We start from the raw sequence: 13,579 nt of genomic DNA on the forward strand, positions 1-13,579 counted from the left end.
CTTGTTCTGCCATGGCCCGCTCACTTCTCTAGCAAGCTGTATTCATCAAGTGATTGCTCAGTAAATGTGGCTCTGAGACTATTCTATCTGTTAACTTCTCAGATTAAGAGCATGGCTACACTTGCAGATGTAGAGCGCTTTGAGTTAAACCATTCTTCGTAGAGCGCAGTAGGGAAAGCCCTGTAGTCTGTCCAGATTGACAGCTGCCAGCGCACTGGTGTGGCCACATTATCAGCTCTTGCAATGGCCACAGAGAGCAGTGTATTGTGGTAGCTATCACAGAATGCAAGTGGCTGCAATGTGCTTTTCAAATGGGGGTGGGGTGGGGTGGAGTGTGACAGGGAGTGTGTTGTGTATATGTGAGGGGAGAGAGAGTGGGTTTTTGGGGGGCTGAGAGCATGTCAGCATACTGTCGTGTAAGTTCAGACAGCAGCAGACCTCCCTCCCGCCCCACCTGTCTCTCTTATACACAGCATTCCACAGTAATGGTTGCTTTGTCTTGGAGCAGATAAGCATGCCGGCAAACAGAGCTTTCAAAGGGCATATCCAAAACAATGACAAGAGTGGTCACTTCACTTACAGGGATTATGGGACGTTTCCAGAGGCTGATCAGAGCACAGTAATGCAACACCTCATTCACACTGATGCTGGGTGCGCCAGCAGAGGCGCATCAAATGTTATTCTACTCGCCAAGGTGGAGTACCAGGAGCGCTCTAGCCATGGAGTCAGAGTGCTCTACGTGCCTTGCCAGTGTGGACGGGTAGTTAGCTAGTGCGCTCGGGGCTCCTTTAATGCACAGTAACTCGCAAGTGTAGCCAAGCCCTTACATAATGTTGCTTTTATAAGACAGGCCTGTCACATAATGGGCAATGGTCTGACCTGGCAGCTACTTTCTTGTAAAGAAAATGTGACGTTCTAATGCAGATCACAGCTATTCTTGGCATTTTAAAACACCTTTGCCGAGCAGTTTATAGCCCCATTCACACTCCCACTGGAATGTAGGATAGCTGTCCAACACATCTGGCCATCCCATGGGTATCCGTATACAGAACTGCACCCTCTCCCATTTTTCTGCATTGTCGCTTGCTTTGAGGAACATCTGGAAGGGTAGCAACTATCTTTTCCAGTTTTCTGCCAGGTTCCCTTTTGGACTGGCTTCATTTTTGCTAAGACCTAGTTCTCCGCTAACCTTATGTCAACACAGGAGTGCAGGTAAGATTGGAGTTCACCTGACATGGCTCAAAGTTACAATGGTTAAACCCCATCATAGGCTAGGTCTCAGCACCTGTTGTTTCAGTGGTAAAAGCAGTGGGGGCAACGAAGACATTCTTATTGTGGGAGAAAAAGACACAGGACATCCAGGCTGGATGGAATCATGTTCTCTTTGTAGGGCAGCCTGCAGGGGGCGGCATAATCACATACTCTTAAGCAGGCCTTATTCCATCCAGCTAACAGCAGCAGTGCACACACCAGCCAGCGTTGGCATTTTCTAAATGTGTTAGGAATTAAGGGGAATACTAAGTCCAAAATCAGGAGACATGACGGAACCCAGGGCCACTCAGAGAGTGAAGGTGTGCTTGTTAGCACCAGCAGATGGATTTTTTTAGAACTATTTTATTCAGTACCCAAACTGTCCCATTGGCAACAGGGGAGCATGAAAATAATCTCTACCAATCATTTATAAGGTGTCCTTTTAGCAAGAGTTAATCAAGAGTAAAATTAACAGGCCTTCAGGGAAAGATAGGAGCAACACAAGCTGAGTCACAGACTGAAGTTTATTACGTTTAACAGTCCACTTGCATTTCCTTCTCTGCTGCTCACAGGGGAAATATAACTGAAGCTGTTGCTGTTAGGGAAAGGGGTGGAGTGCTGTCAGTCAGTGGGGTAGGTTTGATTATAAAGAGCTAGGAAAAGGGAGAGAGACAGCATTTCAGACTGCCTTTGAGTCTTCAGCAAAGTTGGTCATGGCAGAGGGACGGGTCCAGTCACTTCATTACTCCATAGGGCTCCTGGGCATTGCTTCAGGTAGGAACCAAATTTACCTGGCAAGGGAGGCTGGTGGTGGAATTGACTTTCTTGTACAATGAGGTTACACATTTTAAATAGGGACTAACTAGATTCTGTTATGAAAGAAAGAATTCTTCCCAGCAATGGGTTCTCTGAATCTTCCTTGCTTGGATAAAACCCTCAGATCTATAAACCAATCTTCATAAAGCAGACAATAACATGTTTGTCTTGCCTTTCAAACACTGAGCTGAACTTTTCCATTTGGTTGGGAGTCAAACCTAAACTTTCCAATACAGTGTAGTTTCTAACATAATTCTTTATTGAGATTCACTTTCCTCTTTCTTTTCTTCTTCTGTCTCTCTTCCTTGGATCTCTCTTTTCCCTGATTGCTCTCTGTTTCCATTCCTCTTTCTTGATTCCTTCTTTCTTTCATTTTTCTGTTCCTTCTTTATCTCCCCATCTCCCATTTTCCTGGAAAGCCTTTAAGATGCTTCTTTTCCCCTGTGTTCCATGCAGGAGCCCTCTTGCTAGCTGTGCATTCCTACAGCTTCACCAGTCCAGCCCCTCTGATCCCCAGCACAGCTCTGGGCATCCTTCTGTTTGTTATATCGGCTCTCTTGGCATATGCAGGTAAGACCAGGAGCACTGGCATCTAACGGCCCTTTCTGCAGCTTTATACATATTTTTATACTGACCTCTATTTTGCCAGCAGGTAACATTGTGAGACTATGGATTCTCTTACCTGGAATGATATGCCAGGACACCAGTTTTGTGAATGTGCAGAGGGACTTGAGAAAGAAACATCAGTTCTAAATGAATCATTTACTGAGTTAGGTTCACTGCACTGGAGGTTCGCTCATTATAAATACAATTTCCAAACTCTGTAAGAGTGATAGTTTAAGGACAGTCAGTGAATTAAACAGTGTGTTAATAAGTAGTTTTTGCCAAGGTTGTAATCAGTTTAGGGGGAAATCACAGGTTATCATCACAGGTTATAAAAAGTTTCAAACTATTTTGACTGACTGGGGAATTACTCATGTCTCCCCACCAGGGGGAATGAAGAGACTGATGCTTAGGTTTCAATATATTTATTTTTAGGGAGCCATTAATGGGATTGTCTTGTATTGGTCCAGGCATTTTTCTAGATATTAAACAAAATGCTAACCAGAGGGGAGTGGCCATGGGTAACAAAGCTTTTAAACTCTCAGTACTGGGTTCAGATCTACTCTCTGCCAGCGGTGGCACAAAGCTGCCCTAAAGCCTGATCTAGAGCCCACTGAAGTCAATGGGAATCTATCGTTTGGCCTCATTGGGCTTGGGATCAGGCCCTTAGCATGGGGCAGCTTTTTGAAGGCCCTAATGAAATGGGTTGGTAGCTTTGGTTCAGCCCAGTGGGCCGGTGCTGTCTTCACATTAGGCGGTGATGAATCATGACAGAGGCTGGTGAACACCCTAGGGTTGCCAGGTGTCCGGTTTTCGACCGGAATGCCCGGTCAAAAAGGGCTGTTAAAAATCCACTCGGTGGTGCAGCAGAGCTAAGGCAGGCTCCCTGCCTGCTCTGGCTCTGCACAGCTTCCAGAAGCGGCCAGCATGTCCAGACCCTAGGTGCAAGAGTGATCAGGGAAACTCCACATGCTGCCCCCACCCCCAGTGCCAGCTCTGCAGCTCCCATTGGCTGCAGTTCCTGGCCAATGGGAGCTGTGGAGGCGGTGGTTGCAGGCATGGGCAGTGCGCCCTGCGCAGAGCTGCCTAGCTGTGACTCTGCCTAGAGGTCGGACATGCTGTCCGCTTCTGGAAGCAGTGCAGAGCCAGGGCAGGCAAGGAGCCTGCCTTAGCCCCTCTGTGCCACTTATCGGGGCCACCTGAGGTAAGTGCCACCTGGCTGGAGCCCACCCCCCAAACTCCCTACCCCAGGTCGGAACCCCTTCCCACACCCTAACTCCCTCCCAGACCCCACACTCCCACCCTCATCCCAACCCCCTTCCCCAGGTTGGAACCCTCTCTCACACCCAAACTCCATCCCAGAATCTGCACCCCAACCCTCTACCCCAGCCCTGATCCCCCTACCAGAGCCTGGACTCTGCACCCCCTCCAACATCTCAATCCCTTACCCCAACCCTGAGCCCCCTCCTGGAGCCCGCACCCGCCCCCCAGCTCCAACCTCTTGCTCCAGCCCTGAGCCCCCGCCTGCATCCCTCAAACCCCTCATCCCAGCCCCACCTCAGAGTCCACACCCCCAGATGGAACCTGCACCCCCTCCCATACCTCAACTCCCTGCCCCAGGCATGAGCCGGCTCCCAGATTCCAAACCTCTTGGCCTCATCCCGGAGCCCCTTCCTGCACCCCAAACTCCTCATCTCCAGCCCCCCCCAGAGCCTGCACCCCCCTCCCGCAGCCCAACACCATGCCCCAGCCTGGAGCTCCCTCCCACACCCTGAACCCCTCCTTTCTGGCCCTACTCTGGAGCCCACATTCCCAGGGGGAGCGCTCACCCCTGCCTGCAGCCCAACCCTCTGCTCCAGCCCAGTGAAAGTGAGTGAGGGTGGGGTAGAGCAAGTGATGGAGTGAGTGGAAGCAGGCCTCAGAGAAGGGGAGGGGAAGGTGCATTGCCTCAGGGAAGAGACCGGGCAGGGGCAGGGTGAATTGGCTAATTATTACTCAAGTAGTTTTGGGGCATAAACACAAAGGGTTAAATTATGGCTACCCTGCATGGATATAAGCGTGGGGAGCCTCTTAGCCCCTAACACAGTTGTGCAGGAGCAGCCATGACTGGGTTGCTAGCTACATGAGAGCACTAAAGGAGAGGTCAGTCAGCACTGCAGTCTCCGGGGGAAGTGGAATGATAGCTGAATTCCATTCAAACTCACATTCAACTTTAAGTTTCTCTAATCAAGTTCTCTGTCCACTTTCGGAGACAGGGCACTGTATTAGATTGACCTTAGGTCTGATCCGGTCAGGCAGTTCCTATGCTTCTTTGTGAATGATTGGTCATTAAGAGCCAACAAGGTGCTCCGTGCTGCACTTGACATGTAATACACACAAACTCTGCCTCAAAGGGCTGGAAATGTAAACTAGACAGAAATGGAGCGGACAGGATGCACTGGGAAACCCAGAGAGGGGAGCACCAGCATTTTATTTGTACTAGTCTATTATGACAATTATTATTGACTTATGGGCATCATGGAATTTGGACAAAGAGACGATAATGACTTGGGAGGACCCAGACTGGGCAGGGCCATCCATGGACAAGGGTTGGAGGTGTGGAAAATGGCAGAGAGTTGGTTGTGGAAACTTGTGTAAGTTCATTATCTTAAGAATTGATGCAATTTACATCAAAATGTGGTGCTGGGATGTGTCATTCTGGCACACTGACAAACACACCCTGTTGTCCTGGTCGTGTCTCTACGAGCTGGTGGCTTCCGAGACATAGTGACCTGGCATTCCTGCTTCCTTTGTCTATTTCCTTGTAGGAGTTCAGAAGAGCCTGAGAAGTGCCTCCTTGTTCGTGTCGCTGTGTCTGACCATCTCAGTGCTGTGGTGCAGCTATGGAGTCATCCACATCCTGGCAGGGCAAGGAGTCCTGAACGGCACTGGTGATTTCCGCAATGCCGTGGTGCCCGGCCTGGCAACATTTACTCTGGGGCTCCTCATCATTGGGGTGGTGGGCTTCCTTCAAAGAGAGCTCATCCTTGCCCTGGTTGCTTCTTGCATTTCGCTTGCCTGTGCCCATGAAATTGCCATGCTTTATAACGCAGCTTTTGGTTCCTCGGCAGTGGCTTGCAATTATATGATTGTCTGCTTCCTTGGGGGCTATTTTGCTATGGGGAGGGGTCTTTATTTCCTCAGCAAAAAGAAAATCATCATTCCTGGCACAGATCTGGGCAAGAGTAAGACCAATGAGCAGGTCCGGGCCAATGGTGCCAACACGAATGACTTGGCAGTCATTGGTCTGATCTTGAACATGTTGTCTGCCAGTGTCTTTGGCTGCAGGCTCCTGGGAGTGACCAGCAAGCTGTTTGTGGGCCAAGTACCTTGGCTTTGGGCAGCTGGGATTTACCAGATTGGGGTCTGCATTTTCTCTTACCGTACGCTGGATACGTTGGCTGCTACATTCTTTGGTTTCACCTCTGTGCTGAAATTTGCTGGAGGCTATTCCCTCCTGTACCAGATCTGGCAGCAGGATGAGCCGGTTTTCCCTGTCCCTTTCTTGGTGGTTTTTGCTATCCTCTTTGCTGTCTTGGCCCTTTTCATCACCATTAAAAGTCTGGTGGATGGCCTGTATTTGCTCTTTTACGTGGCCTATTGCATCGCCCTAGCCTGTCGCCCTCATGGTTTTTTTGAAGGTGGTCCCCAAGGCATGGATGTGGCCATCTTTGTGGCCTCGGCCCTTATGGCTCTCATTTACCAGTACAACATGAAGGCAAGTGCCAAAATCCCTACAGGGGAGGGAACGGTCAAGGCCTTGCTCTCCCACAGCAGTCATCTCAAACTTCATGAAGGGAAAGACCTTCATGCTCCCTACCTTGGCTATTCCAAGTATGCCGATGCCGAGGTGCTTGGCTTTGCATGCAGTGTCCTTGCTTCCTTTGCTATCACGATGACAGTGGACCCAAGGGCACCACTTGCTACTGTTGTTATACCCTGGGTGGTGGTAGCCGGAGGGATCCTTAAGCTTTTATGTGGTTCAGTGGCCTTTGCCCGTGGTAAGACCTTGGAGAGCAGTGCCTTCATTCTCTATGGGGTCATGTGGATCATCTGGGGCTTAACCAGATATGGTGGTCTCTATGGCACTAGCAGGGGCTTCCAAGTAGCTGTAGGCATCATTGCCCTCATGCTTTTCAACTGCTTCATTGTTTTCTGCACTATTTTCCTAAGCATTTCCTGGTTCATTTACTCCCTCACCTTCTTACTCATACTCATCAGCTTCTTGCTGGATGCAGTCAATGCCATGCCAGCTGGCTATGATATTGCTGTCAGCGTCATCTTTGGGCTGGCCAGCTTCTATTGCTTCCTTTCTGCCCTTTTCAACAGTACCTTTGAAGGCTCCTACTTCCCTGTGGGTAGGCCTATTGTGCAGTTCAGTGGTGTTGGGGGAGGAAGCACCAAATGCCTTCACTTGCCTGCCAGGAAAGCTTCCTCAGTCAAGCAAATTGCAGGTAAGGAAAATATGTAGTGGAGAGAACAGGGGCTGGGGTTAACTGAGGGGTTTCATATTGAAGGAAGTCATGATAGAAGAAGAACTACATTTTTTTCCCCTGTCTGAATCTAGAAACTTTGATTATATTATGGCATTTTGACCAAGGCAGTATGGTCAAATGGTTAGAGCAGGAGAGTGGGAAGTAGGGGTCAAATGCTCTGCTAGTGTAAATGGGAGAAATTCCACTGAAGTCAATGGCTTTGCACCCACTTATGTGGTTCAATGTCTCCTGTTTCTGTCCCTGGTGGGCCATCCCATCTGCTTCATACAAATCCCACAGGCTGGCACTGCAGCATGACACAGCCTCTGGGAATCATTGCTGGAATATTTCAAGGGGTAGAGGGGGAGGGTTACTTTCTGAATAATGGGACGCCTCCTTACCTGTCTGCATGTAACCTATAATTCTCCTTTAATGAACAGTAGAAAATATACTGTAGTGGGCAACCCTTTAGCAGCCAGGGGATGAAGCCGAGGGCCCATAGCAGATCTCTCCCATCTATATATCTTTTGTGAGTTTATTACCCAGCAATTCTCTGGGTTGTTTCCTGTTCTTAGAGATCATGAGGAATGGAGGAGCTTGTGGCATCCCCACAGACACAGTGTATGTTCTGGTGGCAGCCTGCAATCGACCTGATGCCATAGAGAAAGCTTACAAGTAAGTGTCTTCACTACAGGCCCAGGTGAGGGCTTCTTCTAATAGTCTAATGGAGACTCTAGCCACAAGCTGTAAGTGGCAACTGACAGCTGCTGTTGGGCAGTGTCTGCTGCAACAGGTCTGCAGGTGTAAGGGCCACGATTCAGCCCTCATAAGAGCAGTAAGCCTGTGGGTGAAGATCAGAGTTAGAAGAGGGAGCAACTAGCTGGGTAATTGTACCCTAGAACATACAGCAGGAACATCACCCCTGCCAGCTGATGGAACCAATTGGCTGGGAGATCACAACACTGTACAAAAGAACAAAAAGTGGGGGCAGGCAGTGGGAACGCACTGTCAAGATAAAAATCATATTCATGGGAAAAACTCCTCCTCTGGGTTTGATTTCTTTTTCGTTGGGCCCCCAAAATTAGTGGACACTTTTGAGAATTTGGGCCTAAGTGACTAGCTCACAGCCACACAATGAGTCCGTATCATAACTTGGACTATATCCCAGCTCTCCTTCCCTCCTGCCCAGCTGAGGGCTTTATCCGCTGGACCATGCGACTTCTACTACAAAGGCTCTTGTGCTTGGCTGAAGTGTCCAAGGGCATGTCGGAGTCTAAATCTCCCCCAAATTGCTTCCATTGCAATTGGAGAAAATAATTCCCAACCTCCTGTTGTGTGCTCAAGAGTGTTCCTTTCTTTTGTCTTCTTACCAGGACTAAGCGCCAGGCTCAGGATCGCCCCATGTCACTCTGGATTTCTAGTCTGAAGCAGCTGGAACCTACAAAGCATTTGTTCAACCCCATACTGTGGGATTTCATGGAGGCTGCCTGGCCATCTCCCATTAGCCTGGTGGTTCCCAGAGGTGAGAAAATACTGTTGTTGTCAAGCTTTCCACAAGGCGGAGAGTACTGCTGATCCAAAACACAGCGACACTGTGCACCGATGCTGGACCATTGCTCGTATAGTTACACTGTACCACCGCTGTTTGTAGATTCGACCCCCATCAGTAAGTGTTGTGTGGCTCTTTCCCTTACAGGGGAATGGGTGGACTTTCTGGGGATGAAAGACTCTGCCAAATATGTCGGTACCTCTCAGAGCATTGCCATCCGTATCCCCGACTGCTCCGTCACCACACATCTCATTTATCTGGTGAGTGACCAACACGCATCTCTCTCAGCTTGCTAAGGTCAAGTAGCAAGAAAGGTGATGGGTCTAATGATCACATGGGCCACCATGAACAGGTTTGGTGTCAACAACTAGCATTCAGCACATGGTGCATTGGCTAGGAACTGGTGTCAGGAGACCTAGGTACTTCTCCCAGCTCTGCCACTGTCTAATCTTGGGCAAGTCACTTCACCTCACTGTTCCTCCAAATGTAAAATGAGATGATGTAAAGCCGGTCAGGAATTTTTTGTTAGAAAATTGCCAATTTGTCAAAGCCAAAACATTTACTGGAAAGGATTTTGAAAAAAAAAGTTTTAGAAGTGTCAAAACCTCCTGTTTCAATATTTTCAAAACAAGAAATGCCAGTTTTCCTGTTCTGAATGATTTTTTGTTTTGAGATTGAAGCCAAGTAAATAATCATAAAAGATCAAAATTGAAACAAAGTGTTTTGACTGACCCAAGACAACAGTTTTTTTGGATTTTTGGTTCCTGAAAGTTTTGGAGATTTTGACATTTCATTCCGATTCGGGATGGAGGAAAATGGTCAAAATCTCAACATTTTTCATGGGATCATACAATCCTTTCCACCCTAGCTCTGGATGGGAGGGATAGCTCAGTGGTTTGAGCATTGGCCTGCTAAACCTAGGGTTGTGAATTCAATCCTTGAGGGGGTCATTTAGGGAATGGGGGTTTAAAAAAAAATCTTGGGGTTTATCCTGCTTTGAGCAGGGAGTTGGACTAGATGATCTCATGATATTCATTTTTGTAAAGTTCTGAGGAAGAAAAGTGATGAGTATTATTATTACCAGCCCAAAATCTTTATTAAGGTTAGGGTTAGGGTTGCAGGCACACATAGCAGTTGTTTAACTGAACATTCGCGTACAAGAATGTTTCAAAAAACCCAACAATCCAAATGTTAGAAACCTAGAAAATGCATAATAATCACCCCTCTTGTCCGATTCACTGTATACTTACTAGAAAAGTTCTACCTCCATTTCACATCTAACCTCGTATTTTGAATGCAATATGATCCTTTTTTGGATTGTAGGTGTGGACTGTGGAGCAAATGATGCTTATCCAACCTAAATTATGGAACCAATGCCATTGCTCCATAAATTACCCCCAGCAGTGGTAGGTGGCGTGACAACATCGCTGCGCTTCTGTGTTAGTATAATGCAGAGGTGGAACTGTATTTATCATACCAAGTCACAGAAACAGCTCAGTCCAAGGATGTGATCCACATAGCTACCATCTCAAGGCAACTCCTCTCTCTAATGTCACAATGCCACATGCTGAACGCTCTTTGTTTTCCCATTTGATACATCCCTAAGGCCATTTCCTCTGGCCTTGGCCAGATAGAAAAGCTTTTGCCCTTTCCGCCTTGGTGCTCAGCACTTCTGCTATCTTCCTTTAGAACTATTGGTGTCAGCAGCAAATGAAGGTGTGATTGGGTGCAATTCAGTGATATAACAGCTGCATAGAGCGCTGCCCATGGGAAATTTCCTACAGCAATGCTGACCATTGCACCAATGCCCCATTGATACAGCTCCAAGTGGGGCCACATTGATCGCCCAGAACAGTGAGGTGGCTGGTGCTGCTGTACTAAGGCAAATTATTTGGAACCTGATCCTGACCCTTCACAGATCAGACCCCTTCCCCACCATTGTGTCTGTGGGCCTTTGCTGACGAAACCATGACACCCTCTCTGCTCCTTTGATAATTTGCTTGCTGCCCATATTTCCATTGGGGTTCCAGTATAATTTACTGTCCCATGAAATTAAAATGTTTCATTCCTTCCTGAGGAAATGTGCTCCAGGAATGATCTTGGGGCAGTTCTCTGGCCTGTGTAACCCAAAAGGTCAGACTAGATGATCACAAGGGTCCCTTCTGGCCGCGGAATCTATGAGACCTCCTCAATTCAGCCTAGTTTTCCATATCTTCCTCACTGTACTGTTCTCCTCACACTCACACTCTGGCATCCTCCTTCAGTTAAAATGGGTTTCAACAAACAAAGCATAAAGTGAAACGAATCCAAGAGCATTATTGTTTCTGTACTAGAAGCTCTGATCAAAACCCACTTTCTCATTTTGCTCTCATTTACCAGGTTGGCCCCATTGCAGTCACATCAGCCAATCCAACTGGAGAAGCAGACACCACCCACCACAATCAGGTGTATGCCAAACTGGGAGACAAGGTAATCACCATGTGCTTCTTCACATTCATCCTGGGATCTGAGGGAGATGTGATTGCATGGTGATATCGATTTGCTCCGAGCTGGCAAGTCAGTGGTTAAGACTAAAATCCTGAGATAGATTGTAAATTACAAGCTCATTGAGGCTTATCCCAGAAGGGCCAAGGAGGGCGAAAAAGAAGGCTGGAAAAATAAGGAATCAATATTAACACAAATATTTTTGTTTTTAATGCACAGTCTGTGGCCCACCACTGTGGTTGGTTTCTCTTCAGATCCATAAGGTTGTAGGTGCCATGGAGCATTTCTGGACCTAGAAGTGATAACGCCCTTGACATTCTACTGTTCCAAAGCCCTTGGGAATGTCAAAGATTTTAGAACCTTTGTTGTCTTTTGTTTTAGTTTTCAGAGCTAAAGTTCTAAATCTATGACTAATGCTGTAGAGACTAGAACCACTGGGAGTTCTAAAACTTTCTGAATCTTAGGGGACTCCCATCTTCCATGACTACTGCCAATTAAATTACCAGATTCTTGTATTTTCCAGTTTTTAAACTCTGAAAGCAGAGTTAATGCCTTAAGTAATCTCATGAATGTACTGGATATTTCCCACTGAAAATACAGAACTTGAGACAAGAAGTTAATGGCAAGTTCATGTGAGGATGACTTAGGCTCAGAGTAAAGGGGACCACTGTTCTTTCACCATTCTCACATCTGACCATTCTGACGTCCTACGCATACAAAGGCAACCTTAGAGATGCTCAGCAGATGTAAGCCAGCATAGCTCCGCTAAAGTAAATGGAATGGTGCCGATTTACACCAGCTGAGGATCTGGCCCTTGAGTTTTACTTAGTGCATTAATTCCAATTTGCATTGGTCAAAGTCACTCAAGATCACTGGGTGACTGCTGGAAATCACCAGGGATTTCTGGTGACTTTGGCCAATGCAAGGTGGAAAAAGGAGAGGGAAGGGATGGGAATCTGTAGCATAGCTAGAACCTGTAGATAACACTAAATCCATTGAGAGAGGGGAACTCTCCCCACTTTAACCAACTGCCTGAGAAGGGCCCCATAATATGAGTGTTGCTTACTATCAAGGTGGATGCAGTTCTATGCGATGGGCCTTCTCCAGAGAACATTGCCTCGACTGTTGTGGACTGCACCAAGATTGAGAGTGGACACATAGGGTTTTTCAGGGTTGGCATTGTTCCCAAATCCCAGGTAAGCCATCTCTTTTCTGTATTTCTCTTTCCCTTCTCTCTCTCTTCCCCTTCCCCACTAAGTGGGTACTGGAAGGACAGGGAGGCACCTAGATCCACAGAGAGGCAAAGATATCTCCAATAGTCTAGTGCTGGAGAGCCAGGGAATGAGAGTTAGGGTGCCCGTGTCCTATTCCTGAGTCTGGGGTGACCCTGGGCAAGTCACTTCCCCTCTCTGTGCACGAGCTTCTCCATCTGTAACATGGGGTTATGATACTTGCCCATTTATGTAAAGAGCTTTGGGATCCAAGGTTGAAAGGTGCCTCATATGTTAGTGCAAAGGGTTTTCCTTATTCCACTAGATTAAAAGATGGTGGGGAATCCATTGCCAGTCAGCAACTGGGACTTTGAAGTGTACGTTCTTCACTTGTGCCAATCCAAGAGTCTTTGAGCTGAAGTGAAGGCTGGGTGCAACTTGCAAGAGAGAAGGGCCAGCCTATATGGCTTTAAAAACATTATGGTATCTTGTGATGGCAAAAGAAGCTAGCGCTGTTGCTGCTCAATATCCAACTTCCAATCCTGTTTGTCAACTCCAGGTGCTACAGATACTGGAGCAGGTGCAAAGTAAACACATGCAGGGCCATACCAATGGCAGTGTTGCCATGGCAGGCCAGAAGAAGCAGCAGCACCTCTCCCATGCCATCTCCAATGGGATACATGCCGCCAGCCCAGAAGAAAGTGCATTGACATCATTCACTAACGGTGCATTCAGCACTGATGAGGAGGGAGGAAAGCTCTGAGCAGCCCAGTTACACATTCACCAAGGAAAGGCTTTCCAGTAAGTGACATGCAGATAAAAATAGAGGATGGAAGAGAGATCCCTGTATCAGGTGCTGTGAATCCACCCTTCTATGGATACTGCTAAATTGGCCTTGCCTGGGGGTGATTTATAACCCAGGAATGTACAGTGCTATTTTTCATCATTGGAATCCACCAGATTTCACCAAATGCTATTTATGAACAAACAGGAGTGCCACCAGCTTTTTTGGTGCCCTAGGTGGCGGAAGTTCCCCCCCCCCCCCCCCAAATGGCGCCCCCGACAGAGGTGGCGGAAGGTCTCGCCCCCAAAATACCGTGGACGACCACGGCGGCCCCCAAATGTTAGCATCCTAGGTGACCGCCTAGGTC

At 47.7% G+C, this 13,579-nt stretch overlaps 1 protein-coding gene across 1 annotated transcript; it reads left to right on the plus strand.

Annotated features, from left to right (window-relative positions):
* The first annotated feature begins 1,538 nt into the window (after positions 1–1,538).
* LOC116827957 (uncharacterized) lies at positions 1,539–13,355 on the plus strand. Its single transcript, XM_075068996.1, has 10 exons — positions 1,539–1,571; positions 1,959–2,025; positions 2,524–2,637; positions 5,478–7,163; positions 7,760–7,859; positions 8,558–8,706; positions 8,881–8,993; positions 11,113–11,202; positions 12,291–12,413; positions 12,988–13,355. The coding sequence occupies exons 1-10, from the start codon at positions 1,539–1,541 to the stop codon at positions 13,189–13,191; spliced, it is 2,679 nt and encodes an 892-aa protein (XP_074925097.1). The 3' UTR covers positions 13,192–13,355.
* Positions 13,356–13,579: the final 224 nt, after the last annotated feature.

Source organism: Chelonoidis abingdonii, chromosome 8 (assembly GCF_003597395.2).
Source record: "Chelonoidis abingdonii isolate Lonesome George chromosome 8, CheloAbing_2.0, whole genome shotgun sequence".
NCBI lineage: Eukaryota > Metazoa > Chordata > Testudines > Testudinidae > Chelonoidis > Chelonoidis abingdonii.

Bases quoted from the DNA above. Each gene is read 5' to 3' on its own strand.
- LOC116827957 (XM_075068996.1), top strand. From the start codon at position 1,539: ATGACGGAACCCAGGGCCACTCAGAGAGTGAAG. The intron at 11,203-12,290 runs GTAATCACCATG...CTTACTATCAAG, and splicing joins ATGCCAAACTGGGAGACAAG to GTGGATGCAGTTCTATGCGA. The intron at 12,414-12,987 runs GTAAGCCATCTC...TGTCAACTCCAG, and splicing joins GCATTGTTCCCAAATCCCAG to GTGCTACAGATACTGGAGCA.